Source organism: Phallusia mammillata, chromosome 5 (genome assembly GCF_965637545.1).
Source record: "Phallusia mammillata chromosome 5, kaPhaMamm4.hap1.1, whole genome shotgun sequence".
Lineage (NCBI taxonomy): Eukaryota > Metazoa > Chordata > Ascidiacea > Phlebobranchia > Ascidiidae > Phallusia > Phallusia mammillata.
This window is the reverse complement of record NC_137256.1, coordinates 9,489,630-9,507,914: the sequence shown is the minus strand read 5'-3', so window position 1 is coordinate 9,507,914 and position 18,285 is coordinate 9,489,630. Positions and strand designations below refer to the sequence as shown.

The 18,285-nt window shown below is 37.1% G+C and overlaps 1 protein-coding gene across 1 annotated transcript; it reads left to right on the top strand.

Moving 5' to 3' along the window:
- The first annotated feature begins 4,368 nt into the window (after positions 1-4,368).
- On the top strand, positions 4,369-14,257 carry LOC145229130 (stromal membrane-associated protein 1-like). The gene is made up of 11 exons (XM_080094410.1): positions 4,369-4,595; positions 4,968-5,101; positions 5,461-5,546; positions 5,708-5,789; positions 6,253-6,356; positions 7,158-7,297; positions 7,884-8,029; positions 9,142-9,286; positions 9,834-9,962; positions 11,781-11,872; positions 12,156-14,257. Exons 1-11 carry the CDS (start codon positions 4,478-4,480, stop codon positions 12,438-12,440), a joined length of 1,461 nt encoding a protein of 486 aa, XP_079950536.1. The 5' UTR covers positions 4,369-4,477; the 3' UTR covers positions 12,441-14,257.
- Positions 14,258-18,285: the final 4,028 nt, after the last annotated feature.

Genomic DNA, 18,285 nt, shown 5'->3' with positions numbered 1-18,285 from the left:
ACCAAAGATGTCTTATGATCTAGACCAGTGGTTCTCAAACTTTTTTCTTGTCGGGTCCAAATGATATTTTTTAAGTGTGTAGGGAGCCGCAAAAAAACGAAACCTTGAGAAAATCACTAAAAAAGATGACTTTGAAAGCTAAAATAGCAATGTTTGGTGGTTTTCTGAGGTCTGGTGCGAGCCGCAAAATGAGTAGTTGGGAGCCGCATGCGGCCCCGAAAACCGAGTTTGAGAACCACTGATCTAGACTTTAAAAAAGTGGGCACATATAACTCTTAAAAACACTTGACATTTGGGGGTAGCCCGGTCATCATTCTAAAATCACCTCTTTAGAAAAAAAAACATGCTGCTATATAAGACATCCTTTCCTAGTTGGAAAACCTCTGCTCTAAACCTAAAGCAATTTTCAGCAAAGGGTTGAGCAAAATATCGTGTTATATGGCTAGCCTGTTCGGTGCATCGCTAGAATGGAACGTCACAATATAGCATTGTGACGTAATAGGTCTTCAATTGTCTTGTGAAGTGTGTGATTTCATTTCTTGTTTGCCAGACTTTACACAGCACTTAGATTGTTGGTGTTCTGTTGCTTTCCATTTGTTTTGTACAGCATTGGCTTAAGGCTTATTTGTGCATGAAACCATATGGTTTTAACATACGCTCGTTTTTGCTGCTTTTAATCCGTTCCACTGTAGACTGTCTCACAGTGCGTCGGGAAAAACTTGCTTTAAGTGTATTTTTTGCTTTAGTTTTAAGTGGACACGCGGTGTATAAAACGCAAGCTGGTGTTTTTTTATCATGAACAAAACCATTCAGTTTCACAATTCTTCTGTTTTGCTTCTTCCATCATCATGTAGTGCAATTTTTTCACCCTGCCAATGCTTTTAACAAAGGGAAAATCGTGCATTTTTACCTTTGTGTTTTCTTACTTCTCGTTAAAGTAGCTTGGTTATTCTTGTATAAGGATGAAATAAAATATATTCCGTGCCCAATATAGAGTGTGGCATTTTTACCAAGCTCAAATAGCTGAGCTAGGTGCTTAGTGCATAAAAATAGTGGTTCTCAACCTGCGGTACGCGTACCACAAGTGGTACATCGGGGCTTTTCTGGTACTACGCGAGTAGCTTTCTTTGAAACTTAATTTAAGACCAATCTAAAATTGTAACTCAACTGATCAGTCCTAATTTGGACGAAACTCTTGTTATCGACATTCCTTTCAACTGGTGGCTATAGATATATGCTAGCCCGGTCAAAACATAGACTGGTCTGACCAATTGAACATGGTATAGGTGGTACGCAGCGGTAGAAAAAGTCGTCAGATGGTACGCGGTCCTGTAGATGTAGACCAGTGCTCTTCAACCTTTTTAGTGACACGGAACCCCCAAGGTGTTTTGTCAAACTTTGCGGAACCCCTCATAAAATTATTTTGAATGAATGTAAGGCTACATCAAAAAGACATACATTTTTACGTAACACACCCCAAGCACACAACAAATGTTAACTTCAATTAAATTAAACGATTTACTGAAACGCATTGTCATGTTATTTAGATTGGTCGTTTGTGCATTTATTTCACAATTCAGACACAGAGTATCAAGACTGATTATTACGTCACAATTGATCAATGGTGTAACCAAGGTTAACTAGATCAGGGCTTCTCAAACTGTGGGTCGCGACCCCAATTGGGGTCGCGTAATATAATTTTGGGGTCGCGAAACATTATGGGTTATTATGTCAGTCGCAATAAACATCATTCCCGTGTATTCAAAACTGCTCTAAACACATTTTGTAGAACTTAAAAGAGTATTACCAGCCTAGTAACCATATGCGTCAGACTTTTTATGCCTATTGTGTGCAAACAATGCGAAAAAGCAGATACCACAAGCGTCACAACAGACATTATGACGTCATAAAAAACTAAGACTGTCTATCAAGTTAGATATTAATTTAGACTTTTTAGGCGCCATTAAATGGTATATATTTAAAATATAAGTATTTCTTTGCACCATACCCATCAATGGGTCGCGTAGAAATTTCTGTTCCAAAATGGGGTCGCAGAGCAAGAAAGTTTGAGTAGCCCTGAACTAGATTATACAAGCGAGCATTGCTGTTCGCAACAATGATATTATGAATCATTCATGTTTGAATTGCTACACATAAGCTCTGCGAACCCCTGTGCGACCCTTAAAGTTCGCGGAACCCCTGAAAGGGTTCTACGGAACCCCAGGGTTCCGCGGAACCCCGGTTGAAGAGCACTGATGTAGACACTGGCGTAGCCAGGGAGGGGCCAAAGGGGCCATGGCCCCACACAAATTTTTAAAGTTCGGTGTGGTTTGGTATCTCTTTATGACTAAATATAATCAAAGGAATATATAAGTTGCCAAAATTGACTGTTATCATTGAGTTGTAAGCCGTAGGGCGTAGATAAAGCATTTGGTGGTTCCGTCACGCGTAAAAGACACCCTAGCAAAAAACGGTTTTGGACAACACATTTTTTGGCCCCTACCAAAATTTTCGGCTGTCTACGCCACTGGATGTAGATGACCGTATTTAAGCGACCGTCCGCAGAAGTGACATGAAAACTGGGTTGAGTTAAGTTTATTTACCTGGATGAAATACATCGTGGCAGCACAATTAGTGGATAGATGTTATACGACTTGCTGACTAGACAAAGACCTACGTTTGAATAATACTGCTGGCATGATACAGCTTATCTTTTTTATTTGACGTTTTATTTGACGACATTTCAAAAACTTACATTCGTAGACGGACAGGAGGTCTATCTAGGCCAGGGGTGGGGAACCTGCGGCCTAAAGGCCGCATGCGGCCTTTTAGGGCAGTAAGTGCGGCCTTCGACGTCAGAATAAATTTTAGGACGTTGATATTAGGAATTGCACCAGGCGCTGAAAAATAGACAGAAACGTATTTTTTGACAATAATTCCACATTACTATTTGATTAGTTCTAGGGCAGGGCTTTCAAACTAGAGCCAAATGGTCCCGTTGTGGTACCCCATGCAATTTATGTAGGTTCTACAATCTTACTCGTCTTGCAATAGAACAATTGTTTGCACATTATCGAATGTCTTAAACACATCTGTGATGTCACAAGCTTAGATCATCGACATTTGCAAACAAGCGAGTTTCTAGGTTAAATAAATCCTGAATGTTGTAGTGAAAGGGGAAATGTAGTGAGGAATTGTATTCTACGAGGGAATAGCAAAAAGACCATTCTGTAAGTCAAAAAGTTTGAACACCACTGTTCTTGGCCTGGCAAATAATCTATGGACTCTATGCGGCCTAAACGAGTGTAAAAAAACGTATGGTGGCCTTTATAACAAAAAGGTTCCCCACCCCTGATCTAGGCGGTGTAGCGCGTTTACCATCTTTCCAAGCCCTCTATTAAACTATGCGCAAGCGATATAGGCTTACTAAGCGATATAGGCTTAGTTCTACTGCTACTGACTACAGTAGAACTGATTTATATTTAATTAAATAAAGAATTTGATATTTTTATTTTACCCATCTTTAAAATCTTTTTGTGACAGAAAAAGAGTATTGTAAGATTTTTCTGATGAGTGAAAGTGCCAAGAAAAACTTGCGATCTGCATAGGTCCGGATTATTTTGCTTGTGATGTCATAATTAAACGTCACGGACAATCCGGATGTTAAACAATGGAGAAATGACTCCTAACTACTAGGGTTCGACTTAACATTATTAAAAATAGACAAAAATTGCCTTCAAGCGTCGATAAACAGGTAAGGGTAACAGAAAGACCATCACTGTATCACAGTTGTACGCCTTAGTATGACTTGTGGAAAGTTTTAAAACCGCTTTGTCTGACAAAAAAGAAACCGGTACGAAGTTTGACATCATGTCATGACTATCACCTGACCTCTTGGGTCAAGTCAACTGTAGTGAATCACCTGTACAATTGGATTCGGTGTTAGTCATGTAGTTGTGTAGTAAAGTTGTATATCATGGGAGGGTTTGTTTCAGTTACTTACAACGCATTAGAAAGACGGAATTGTCGAAGAATAAAAAATTGAAAGTTTTATGCTTTTTGTGGAACCTGCTTCGTTGAACATATTACGTACATGAACCACAAATATGTGTGTTTTCAAACCGTTTGCTGAACTGGTACATTGTATCAATTTGTATGTAAAACTATTGATTGTTTCTTCAAGGCAGAAACAAATTGTACAACTGATCTGTTTAAGACTTAAACAGTAAAATAAATTAAATTACTTTCAAGCGTTATACTTTTTAACTAAAATTTAATTTATTTAAGTTGCTTTATACATATGATATATATATACCACCCTGATGGCTTAGAAGAAACCTTGTTTGTTAAGCCATCAGTAGCAAAACTAAACAGTATTTCTATTTTAGATAGTATCACAAATTTAATTTTAGCGTCACACATTAGGCTTGTATAATAATATAGCAGCAAACCACAAACCCGAATAGCAAAACTTGATATGACAACCCGGTCTGAGCGTGAGAAGCTGCAAAAGCAGAATGAAAGGTACAAGACTGTATTAGCCAAGCTTCTCTCCAAAGAAGAGAACAAGTTTTGTGCAGATTGCTTGTCTAAAGGTAAGTGATAATGTTTGTCATCTGAACAAATCAAATAATGCCACAACTTAAACAAAACTAATAATTGGTGTCCAAAACATGTAAAAATTGTTTTAACTGATTAGTTATAAGCAGTGGTGAGACTCAATTTTTTTGTCAGCCGGTTCTGTCACTAAAGTCAAATTTTTCAGCTGGTTCTGTTACAAAAAGTCCATTGACAGTAACCAGTAATGCTAACCGGTTCGCTGATCTCATAAAATTTTGTGAGACAGTTCTATAGAACCAGTGCGAACCAGCTGAATCCCACCACTGGTTATAAGGTAGAACCACAAAACATTATCTGTTTTGTAATCGTATGACTTCATTTACAGTCTTTTTGTTGGACTTTTGCAGGGCCTAGATGGGTGTCATGGAACTTGGGTGTACTGCTTTGCATTCGGTGTTCAGGAATCCATAGAAGTTTGGGAGTTCACATATCGAAAGTGAAATCCGTTAATCTCGACACATGGACTACTGACCAAGTTGTGGTAAGCTTGTGTGATTCACTTAATAGATGCAGCCCAGTAATAAACTAGGTCGCAATGGCAAATCTAGTAGAATTTAGATCATACTAATTAAAACATTTTAATCTGTTAACCTAACTTGAGCTAAGATAAACTTTAAAGAAATCATCTTGTAATAATAAAAAACGTTCTGATATAACTAGTGTCATTATCAGTAAAGTAGTGCAGGTGAAGCCAATTTTTTTGCTTCTTTGCAGATAAACATATCCTTATTTAAGCCCCCCTTAAATTCTGTGTCTCTGATTTAAAAGGCATTCATACCAGTATTGTACAATTGAATGTCAAATTTCCTTACTTTGTAATAACTTTGTAACAATCAACAGGCTCTCTGTCAGCGAGGTAATGGATGGGCAAAGGACAAATATGAAGCCAACTTGCCGAAAGAATTCAAACGACCAACATCAGATTCGTATGTTGTCACATTTTTGCTGCTGTAAATGTTTTAATAACGTAACACTCTTGCATTGTTTGTCTTTGTTTCAGGTGTGTAATTTTTTGAAGTGTGTATTTGAAATGCTATTAATTAACATTAACACCAGGTCAGACGTTAACCATCAGCATGTTTTACAGGAGTCTTGAATATTTTATTCGTGATAAATACGAAAAAAGAAAATATTGTCCGAACAGAGAGGTCACACTTCGTTCTATACAGGTAAGCAATCAGGCAAGCTTACATTTTATTCTAAACATGCAATTGCCTGGAATATGGGTTGCAATACTTTAAATACAGTGTTTAAATTTTCTCCTTATGTCAGTTTTGTCTTTGCTTGCCCACATTATTGTGCAAAACGTAGGTTTGTATCAGCTGTTTTAAGTGTGATCAATACGTAGGCAGCTATATACAAGTAGGCTGGATTGCTAGTGGTTTTCAATCATAACACACTGAACACATACAATGTAATAGTTGAATGTAACATTGAGTTTGGGATTCAATACAGAATAAAATTGAATTTACGATTAACTGAAACAGCCTGTAGTCTGTACAAAACCTTTCAAAAAGTCTTTTGCAAATATCAATCTTGTACACTACAATTAGTATTAACCATTTTGAAGGCTGTATACTTTTGTTTGTAATGCATTAACCCCATTTATTAGCTTTGTTTTGTGTTTAACAGGAATTTAATATTCATGAAACTGAAACAAAGTGTCCAAGTCCTCAAACTCGCACCAAACGAAGAGAAGTGGCAAATGGAACCAATCCCAACTTTATAACAAAAAGGTAACATTGTTTATTGCCAGTTTTTTTTTCATTTAAACAGTACATATAACGTTGGGATCATTTGAGGTAAATTTGGTGTATAACTGATTGGTGCCTGTCTCTAGTATTCACGCATACCGAATTACATCCTTCATAAGTTTGGATTGTCCCTGATTTCAGGAAATCAATAATGGCTGGTTGGCAAAGCGTCTGTCTTGTCGGCTGTGTTTCTTGATTAGAAGATTAATTGTCGGCTGTACAGTTTCTCAGTATTGTAATACGTCAAACTAAGATACCCATAACCTTTTTGGATGATAAAATTTTGTAACAAACACAATATTATAATATTTCATGATGTTCTTTGATCTTTATAAAAACTATAAATTGCTGCAGTGATACAAAAATTTCTTGTTCTTAATTTCTAGACAAAAAAATAGAAACTAAATGATGGTCATCTGGTAAATGTATTGTTTATTACATTTTAATGTCCTATTCAGGTAACATTTATCAGGATAATAACCCTACATCGCCATGTTAAACTTGGAAACCAATAAAACAAAAAGGGGGCGAAACACACAAACAACAAAACAATAAAAATTTCAAAAAATGATTTATTACCTACAAAGTCAAAAGTTGCATACTGAACACTATTATAATAACAAAAGCATGTTATTTGTTAGTGTAATATAGGCTATTCTCCTTAAAAAACTATGTTTGTAATAAGCGCTGAAGAACCATGTAAGACTGGATCAAGTTGTGTTCCTTGGTGAGCCAAGTGGCACTTGTTTAACCACTGGTACATGGTGTTTCTTATTTGTGTAGATTAGACACTCCACCGTCAGTTCCAAGGCCTGGCAAAACCAACATTGTTCCCTCAATCACAAGTACTAATGCTCCTCAGCCAAACTCCAATGGAGTAAATTCTGCACCAAGTTCAAGTGTAAATGATCTGCTGGGATTAAGTAAGTCCAAAAACTTTTTATTCAAGAAAAATTAGAATATTTCATTGAAATCATAACTGACTGATAGCTTATAGTTTGCCAGCCCCATTGAAGGCATTATACTGAATCAGCCAGTCACCAAGCATTCCCATATGGCAAGGATTCGGTATAATGCTTTCAATGGGCCTGGATACTACGATTTATATATGAGTATGCCATGGTCGCTGGTCTGCATGAACGCTTCAGGGTTGATCCCAGTGATAAATTTATGTTCATCTTAACTGACTGGGATCTTGTAGAAATTACTATTGTTACATCTGTGGTGCACTACACCAAACATTTTCTGTCGGTATATATGTTTTTTATCAATTTATTTCAAGGCTTAATCTATTTACTGGTAGAAAACTCAGTTTTTGTCTTAAAATGTTTGTGCTAATCTTTTAAAATGACTGAACAAAAAGCATGTATCAACATACTAAGCAGTACATATTGAAAAAATAGCTGTGTAGTAACTATAATGAGCTGTAAGTTTCTTTAATAATTATGCATGCTATTTTGTAACCCTGCTGTTTTCATCTATTCACATCTTATTCATGTTTCCACTCAGGTACCCCAGTCCAATCTACAGCCCCAGTAACTCCAACACCAACATCTACAGCTCAACAAAGTCAACCTCCACCTAGTGCCGATTTAACTTTTGATTTGTTTGCTTCTGTTCAGGCAAACAAGGATGACAATTTTGCCGCCAACCAAGTATGTACTATATATAAAATGCCCAAGTAATGCTTTTCTGGCATATATATGTATTGTTTGTACTGCCATTTCAATATCGCTTTCAGCTCATCTTTATTGGGGTTTGTACGATATGCTTGGCAGAAACAGTTTACATATAAGTACTGTAAACCACTGGTAAATCCTGACCTGTTTGGACCAAAAAACATGTCTGGATTAGGCAAAGATCCGGATAAACTGATATCGGTTAATTCAAGCCTTACCACAATATAAATCATTTTTACCTTCAATTTTGTCTGAATTTGGCAAAGATCCGAATTAACAAAAGGTTTACTGTACGTACTGTTAGTAAATTCAATGTTTTCCATTTTTTTGTACATTACACTATTTTAGTAAATTCAATGTAGTACATTACACCACTTTACACTCTGTTGGGAGCCCATAAGGTTTCATAGAACCTTTTCCCCTGGTTGCATTTACAGCCAATTTACTTTAGTTAGCTTATGACAATCAATAATTGTAAAATCGACTGGCTTTAATTCAGTCAAGCTGCCGATTTCAACCATATGGACAATAGAGATGCCTGTTTATGTTAGCCTAGAGCTCTGCTTATCATAATTTGATTTGTGCAAAGTATGCAAAATATGAACTATGTACCGTATTTATTAAATTTGAAACAAGGTTTTTTTTAACCTTCTCTGTTGTGCCCCTCACAATCAAAAGGACATTTTTAATGACATTCTGATGTTTTCACAATCACTAAACAGATTGCATCTAATTTTTTTTGTATGTATACATTCCTTTTTTGTTTGTACATTACATTCATATCCTAATATCACAAAATGTGACAATTAAGTGCAGCTTATATCAGTATTTAACAACTATACACACTTGCAATCTAATAAATGCAGTACTTCAGTACTAGTTTAAAGCAACTCCAAAACTGGAAAATAGGCTTAAGGGCATTTTTCATGTTTATTTATGCAACAGATGATCACTCTATGTCTTTGTCAAAGGGAAACATAACTCATAAAGTTGAAATAACCTTGTTAGTCTGAACATTCAACCTAGGACGCCGTTTTGTGCTATTCAACAGATATACAAACACATTAGATACCAATTTTTATTTTTAGGCTTCTCCATCTGATGCAAGCCAACCTGCAGAAACAGCTGAAAGCAAAATAATGAGCAAAGATTCAATTTTGTCACTGTACGGGCAGAACCAACCAGCAATGAGCCAGTTTGCACAGCACAATCCATACACTACTAATGCCCAAGGTATTTGCTATATCTGCCTCCTACTAAAGAATCAAGTTACTTACTAAACCGATTTACCAACTTTTTTATGCAACTAAGAGATTATTCGATAATCTGGGTGATTTTCTTGGCCTGGGTAGGATTTACAATCTTTATGCAATTAAAGGTATACGAATATGGCTAATTGCATTTGTCCACATTAACCTCTATAAAGGTATAAAATTCCTAAATTAATGCCTCAAACTAGGAACATGTTGTGTTGCATTATAATGGAGATGGCTCATAAATTACCAAAAATGAAAAGAACTCAGTAAACTGTTCATTAACTAGGAGTTTGCCATAGAATAGTTTGTGTTATTGCAGTGAAACTGGACGTAAAATAAAGTAAATTTAAAAAGCCCTGAAATTTATCTTATTTCCGTCAGTTGCCAAAATGCTTACTAACCAGAATTGTCAGCAACAACCGTTGCCCATTTCCATATGTTAGTTTGGCAGGCGATGCCATTTTATATGCCTAATAACACCAAATGATTTCTCACTATAACTTATTGTCTTGTGTTTTTTACAGCCCAATATGGCATGGCTGGGCAGGGACATATGGGATTTGGACAACAAGTTGCAATGAACAACCAAGCTGCTATAAACAATCCTTATAATATGCAACAAGTTGGCCAGATGCAGGGAATGCAGATGCAAGGTTAGTAATTCTGTTATTATGGTATGGGATTAGTGTCATACTTTCCAAGTGTCTGGTCTAACTATGGAGCATACCGTGTTAGTGCTTGACTGTGCTACTATTGTTTCATATTACACAAATTTGTCTAGCTTTTTTCTTGCAAAAACAATAAAAACATATTTTCCTTGCCAATTGTAGGTTACATTTAGAGTTTAGGATTTAAAATGCATTAAAACTTAACTTTCTAACTAATCGTATTATGCTTCACCTTAAATTGACAATATTAACCTGTGTGCCCTTTTTTGTCTATACCAATGGTCTTCCCAAATATAAACTTGAAAAAGTATGCTTGTGTAAAAAATATTGAAAATTTATGCTCAGCGTAACAGTGTTTAGTCTGATGTGGCCAAATCCTGAGCTCTGCGTATAATTTCCAGCCAAGCATAAAGATATAGTAACTTATGGCACTAAACGCTGAACACATAAATTGTCTCAGACTTGTCATTGCTTTGTGGGGCACAATAAAACCTTCAATAGCTGCACACAAAATGCCCTATGATTTGTTACCTTGCTGCCTATCCGCCAGTGGACATTCTAAACCACCCGTGTTGTGTTCTCTATAGTTCTGATGTGAAATTTACTGTGATTTGATCCTTTGGGGGTTTAGACACACACTGCTCTGGACAAATTGTTGAATATTACTCACATAAATAAGCTATGAATTGGGGTGTTTATGAGTTTAAATGCCTTAATGCCATGGGCAAGTTGTTACAATTGCTTGAGTGAAAATTTGCTATGAAATAGGACTTTTTTGGTTTAAATGCTCTACTGCAGGGGTGGCCAACCTGTGGCTCGCGAGCCGCATGCGGCTCTTCGCCTGGTTTTATGCGGCTCTTTAGTTGTTGTCGAAGTTTGGGGCCATTGTGTATATTTGGGTTAGTATGTGGCGATCTAGTACAAAGTAAAGCTTTAACAATTTTGCTTTTGAACAAACTTATTATCGATATGGCCACAAACCTTGCCTTAAAACTGCAACTTTATGTGGCAAACGGCTTGATTATGATGGCATTTATTTAATTGTGAACAATGAATGGTTGTTCATTGTTGCGTACAATGCGAATGAGACACGAAGCAACAGCGATATTTACAACAAATGTGTTCCAAAGTAAATAATGCTCCAATCCGTTGTTTTTCGGGTTATGACGAACGTTTTATTTTATCGGCAGTTTGTGTTGGGTTTGAATTGAGCGATTGTTGGTGGTGAATACATTAATGACGTCGCAATGAATTTAGTTTCGCCACTTTGCACTTGGGGCACATGCGCGTTAGGTGTTTGGGGCGCGTTCGCGTTAGATGAAAATACCGCAAGTTTTTTCAGCAGGGAAAATCTTTTAAATAAACAATTTTTGTCAAGTTAGCCTTCAAATTGGCAGTGAAAAAAGATTTTAGCAATAGACCAGAAATGAATCTCATCCGCACGTTAATTATAGAATGAGAAAAAATGGGTATTTTAATTGATATGTTTTTGTTTGATGGATTCTTTGAAATGAGAGTTTTGTGTGAGAGACAGTGTTTGCACTGACCATTTATTGTTGAAAATGACTGGCCCGTGGTCTGTACAAGTCAAATTGTGTCATTATTATGTTGGTGTGTGACACAATAAAAAATATGGCTCTTAGGCTTTGACCGGTTGGCCACCCCTGTTCTACTGCTATGACACTATGAGCAAATTGTTAGAAATTAGTCAGTCAAATAAGGTTTGATTTTTTGGGGGGGGGGGCGAAATATTAGCCAATTTCTTTTATATGTGACTAATTGTGGTTTTATTTCTGTGTGTAGGCATGATGAGCGGCTATCCTGCTCAACAAATGAATACAATGCCACAACAACAGCAGCAGCAACAACAACAGTTTCAATGGCAACAACAGCAGGTAAAAATGGAAATGTAATGATGCAGTATTGGCAATTAGAGGTAAAACCATGGCGAATATGTTTTTACCAATAGTTAGTAATCTGTAAATGGGGTAAATTTGCAAAACGTTCTGAGGATTGGATGAAATATGGCATGGTTATTACAGTGGTAATATGAAGGAATCCACTTTTTAAGTTTGTGTTTCTGCAAAAACATACAAATACAGTATACTGTATATCCTTATAGCAACATCCTTAACACATATTGCCACTACTGTAATCCATCAACTTACTATTTTGCAGCAAATGCAACAGCACATGCAAAACCTGCAACTAGGTGGCGCTAGCAACCCTTTACCCAACCCATCGACTGGTATGCGATCATACGGTTCCATGCCTCAAATGTCAGCACAGCAAACGATGCCTGCTGCGTACGGCAACCAGCTCAACCCTGGAACGCTAACCCACAACGGTCTAGCATCAAGCCAACCTTCTCTTGTAGGCCTGGATCAAAACTTTGGGAACTGGGGCGCCGCTAGTGGCGGTTATAACGCTGGACAGACTTTAAGTACTCAGCTTTGGAAATAACGCGAAAAGAATATTTTAAATGCTTTTTCATTCCAGTTTTAGTTGTCCAGTTTTAGCTGCGCCAAAGTGGTGTTTTTTTCACAAAGGTCACGTGATGCTACAGCGCGCTGCCGGGTGACACGTGACTTCCGGTTAGCGGTTTAAATTTCCGGTTGCGGCGTAGATTTCGTTGAACCAAACCACAACATACACATGTCGGGTTTTCCTATTCTCTAATGGGTTAAGGGCAACCGCTGCACTACTATCTTTTAACATAGCAACAAAAACGTTACAATAACGGCCGCTTGGTTTGATATTGTAAGGCTGTGTAGTACCCTGTCTAATACCAATCTAGATCATATTGTTGCACATGTCTTAATAAATGTGTAGAAGAAATAAATTTAACGGCTGGCGAACCATAAGGTGATGACCTTTGCCGCTCCTGAACGTCCATGTTTTGGTTGCTACCTCATAGTGGGTTGCAAAGATATAAAGAAAAAGATTTTATGTGGATTTTCAAGTGACAAACACCCAAAATTTGAAACATTTTGATTAAGTTTGGACTTAACTCATGCTAAAATGGTTGTATTTTTCTGATATTAGGGGACAAACTGTGTACAACATGCGTTTAAAAAAATCTAAAAATTAAAGTCATAATTTTTTACCAGCTCTATTCAAAATAGTTTTTCTGTTATTCTCTTTTCTTAAAAGAGTAATTTACGTTATTTATGTCACGTTTTATTTTTTCGTCAAGCACCTGGTGATGCTTTTTCCAAGACCAAATTGCTTTTTTCTGAAACGTGGTTGTTTATTCCAAAACGATTCTAGATTTTCAATTATTCCGCTTTATTGCATACTGAATCCAAACTCTAACCTATCTTTGGTTATCAAGATTCGATTAATCGCATAAATCCGGGTATTCGGACCTTTCGTTTTATTGCATACTATATCCAAAAAATCCAAAGACTGTCATAAGTTCTAATTAATTCTGTTGCTTGCATCAATACGAATCCAGATATTCGCATAGTTATGTGCGATCAATTGGATTCGTCTTGTACTTTAAACAAGCCATTTTCTCATCAAATCTTACATACACAAAACAGACTCCAATAGATAGGGTTCTGAAATGTGCAGAGATTTAAACGTTGATCGTTTCATCTCAAAATTTGACAATGGCCAGTGAACGCCGAATTTTGTTTTGTTATTGACTTTTGCCAAAAAAATGCTAAAATTCTATGTGTGTTAGGAAAAAAAAAGTTGAATGTAATCTGGCATAGGACGTAAATATTCATAACTCGCAAATTACACTAATATAGAGTGTTTAAAAGTGATCCAAAATCTTTTGTGCGAATTTGAATAGGCAGAATAATGGAGTAAAAAAATGTTCGATTTTCTAATATTGTTTTTATTTATGTCGTTTCCGTTTTCTTTTTACCGTCACAGACGTCCCGGTTATTCGTATAACCCGTTTTTGCATGTTAAATCCTAAACTGTTCTGTATAATTGGTAAACAAAATTGTCCGGTTAATTGCAAGAAAACTTCAGAATAACTCGATATGCGATAAACCGGAATCGTTTGTATCTCTTTCTTGCTGATGGCTTCTTAGTGGTGATGTAGAAAAATTGCGCGGCATTTTCCCATAATACCATGTCTGTTATGAACTTGCGTTTTTATCCGTTTTGTTTCGTGTCGCCATATAGGATAGGTTTGTTGTTCTGTCTTCTCTCTCAATTCCCCTTTTCCGGTTTTTCGTATGTTTAGGATATTAGAGCGCCGCGTATTTATAACATACACGTGTATACTTGCATAAAATAAAATAAACTTGTATCGTGCTGTACAGCTTGACTCTGTCCTTACAACTCGACCGACAAGTCTAAGTCAGTTGTTATACGCTTTTATTATCGTTACCCTTGAGAATTGACCAAATCAATTTCATTTTACTTAAGTACGACGCCACAAAACGAAAAAAGTGATGATTTAATCCCCCTCCCGGAAAATGTTTAATTATCTCCCAGTTAAAAACCACCAGTCTAAGTCAAAAATATCACATTTCCGTTAGATTGCAGACAGTACACACTGTTTCGACCTATGGGGCCACGTCAGTGCAGTTGGTGACAAGACATTGACCGCATTGGCTATGGTGTGGCCACATTTCCCGTTCGGCACTCCAAATTGTTAGGAGTAACCGACCCCAAACCTGTGTGTAACGAAATCTGTTCGATGCCGCAGCTGGGCTTAAACCACAAGAGGAACTGGTCCACAATGGTCAAGAAACGGTTTGGGAACCAGGGCAGCGTTTAAGCATTAAAATATTGCATATTTTGTCCGAATGTTATTTGTATGAAAAGTAAGGATCGCCTTTGTGGCCATTACGTGTCTCATTATTTAAAAAAAACTCTGCATAATTGTAGGTGATGTTCGGTTGGGTTTATTTCACTTGGTCAAAAAGCTCATGCCAACACAATACCACTAAAACTATTAATTACCAAGCTGGAAATAGCTGCGCAACGTTGAAAGGTTATGAAGCGCAAACAGGGAAAAGGTACAAATGGTTAAACACGCAACAGCTGCTTCGTTATTACAGAGCTTTGCTTGGTGGCTATTAGAAAAGTTGCAAAATTCTGTAAAACGAACGGCAAAAAACTACTTAGGAACACTACACGGATCTGTTCATCCAGTTAAGACGTTTCGGAAATGTTCTTGCCATCATCAGTGATATTAGGCTACATTAGTAACACCAGTTTATATACACGCATGAGTCGCATAACATACGTGAGCATTTACCGAAACGTCTGCATGAACAATAAAGCATATCGCTTTTTTGGTATGGTTGTTTTATTCCTTATCAGTGTAATGAACTTTTTTAATAAGGCTCTTTGTTGTGGATTTTAGTGGTCATGTTGCTGTATCAGATCTTTAGTATGTAGCATGCGATGTAATGTTGTTAAAATCTTCTAAAATCGTTATAATTTGCCGCCTATTTCCAATTTAACTGGACAGCTTGTGCTCTAGGCCATACATCAAAAGCTTAAAAAGGCAATTTTATTAAGTTTAAGTTCAAAGCCATTTTTATCCCAAACTACCTCCCAAACCACATTAAAGCTATACATTATACAACCAGCAATAAATTTTACAGTTTCCACGATCTAGTAAAAAAAAGTGTTAAAAAAGTTATCTGAAGATCGGAACTCCGTCGGGCAAAATGCCAAACTGAAAACGTGTGGTTGCAGATTTAATCTTGTGAAATAAAATCCCATTGTGGCATATCCGTTGGCGATCATAAACCCGTTGTGAAATCGGTTATTAACTTGTGACATTGGGGACCACAACGTTGTTGTAGGTTTAATTAATAGCAATTATGTGCTTATCGTTATTGAAACCAACCTATAATCTTATTTTGGCGAAACTTAATAGACTACAGTAAAGTTACAAACTGAATCATTTATCGTCAATTTTTCAGTGAATGCAACAACAAAAATCATTCAACAATAGATAAGTTAAAGTCCCTTAAAACAAATCATTAAAATATACCTTAAAACAAATCATTAAATATTTGGATACTCTAAATCCTTACAAAAGGATGATTCTGTGAAAGAAATTACAGTGTTTACGATTATTTATTGCTTAAGATATGCAAAAATATTACAATTAGGCTTTCCGTTAGTTTGGCCCAAAGCACAAATGACGTGACAAAGCAAGCACAGTTTTTGAAGTCAATATGTTGTGGTAACACTATATTATTGCTGCCAGCGCAGGAACTACTTAACCCTTCGATTGCGTGACAACTACCCAAGGGAAATACAAGTCTGTAGCCTACTCATTTTAACACTTCAACCAGAATGTTGGGGGTGCAACCACAAGCTTGTGAGTTCTAATCCTATCTCGGTCACTTGTGTTTCCTTAAGCAATAAGCTTGATGGCATTGCTTCAACCCACTGGTTTCCGAGCAATTGAACTAAATTGAGGTTCTTAATTAACTGCCTATGTCAAAAATCAAACAAAAATAATTCAACCAACTTACAATAAAACAGGCAGCTCGACAGTGGGCTTATTGTAAGCATATTCTTTTAGGCATTGCCCGCCCACCGAGAATAAAAATTCAAACAAACAAACACAAATTCGTTTAAACCAGACCCTTAATTTATGTCTTGTATTATCAGCCAGCAGTGGGCGTTGTTGAGCCACTAAGTTGTTTAGAAAGAAGAAGAATAGGAAAGTAAAAAAACAGCGTAGTACATGGGGAAATTATCAACATTAGTCCCAAGATGCAGTTTATTTAAAGCCTTTGTAGAATCAATTCCCTGAAGCCCGAACGCAGGCTTTTGAACTGACCACCAAGGGACTCAGAATTTTGTGTAGATTATGATGAGGTGAGGTGAGTTGAGTTAAGTTTATTTTGCTTGGTAAAAGAAAACATAGCGACACAATAGCACTAAAACAATCACGAAAACGGAAAAAGCTGCGTAACGTTAAAACGTTATGGAACAGTGAAGGGCACAATTGGTGGATTATGGCTGAACACGCTGCAGCTACACCGTGAATTATAGCTGCCAAATGCTTATTTGGATTGGTGCTACTGGTTTTGTAGGCTTCGCCTTTGGTTTCTGTTATAGAAAAAGGTTCAATGTCGGGTACCTTTAAGATATGCTACAATAAATGTCAATACCAGTTGTATTTCGGGCAAGAAACACAGACAAATTCTACACCCGTACTTTCGATACGCCGTGTATCGGTTTTGATTTTTCAAAATTTGACACGCCGCGTATCGACACACGGGAAACAGCGTCAGTCGATGATTTCCTTTCTGTTGTTTTCCCCAAACGCGTGACTAGCGGCGGTCTGGGTGGTTCAGTTTGGTTGTGCCTGCGCTCTCCTTTTCAGCGCCTGCAAGCAGATGTGCGGCGCAAAACGTGTGAAATTCTTGATATAATTTGACAGCAAGAAGATGTGCATGCCAGATTGGTTGTATTATAGTTGTATGAACCAAAGGGTATTACCTTTTCAGTCAGAAAACAGCCCGTAAAATCATGTTGGTTTTGTCAGATTTGCTCGTGTGTTCTGTCGTCCACGAGTGCTCAATTTTAGTTTTGTGTTTATGTTAAACTTTGTTTTGTAACCTTAACATTACAAAAGCACACTGGTCAACGGTAGACTGAAACCCCTGCATAAAAAAAGGCATCATTCCGAAGAAAAATCTAAAACAGGTTTTTACAGTTCTATCTCTAGAAATATTTGCACAATAATGTATTTTTTGCTTTCATTGTGCAAATATGTCAGCTGAACCATTGTAGAACTGTATTACACTAGCATTTAAGGTTTAATTGTGTTCTTCAATTAACTGTCATAACAGCCATTGTGTTTGTTTGTGACGCAATTACGCTTTTTAACTACGCATGTCGGGGTTTGTCATTAGTTGTGCACAAGCCGATTAAGCTCACCACTTCCGCTACAAACATCATGCCACAGAAGCAGCTGGGTTTCTAGCTAGGCTTGTGTACAGCTTTCAAAGCTTCTGATGTTTTACAAGGAAGTTCACTGACCCCAAAAGCAAGACAGTTTATCAAGACCTTATCAGGTGATTACAAGACCGCAGATTTGTTCCCCTCAAAGACGGCCTCTTAATCTGCCATAATTTGTTGGGGCACCAAATGTTAGACAGTAGTAGTTTTTTTTCTCCTTAGTCTTGTAACTGTGCCATTTTGACCGCAATTTGGGCTGTGTTTGGCCTGAATGACAGACCCAGGTAGCGGCCCGGTGTCTTGTAAAATGTAGCACATGACAGGCGGGTTGTGTAGCAAGCGAAGTTCAGTCAAAAGTAAATTTGTAGACAGTCTTGGGTGTAGAACATTTCAGAAACTGACCGCC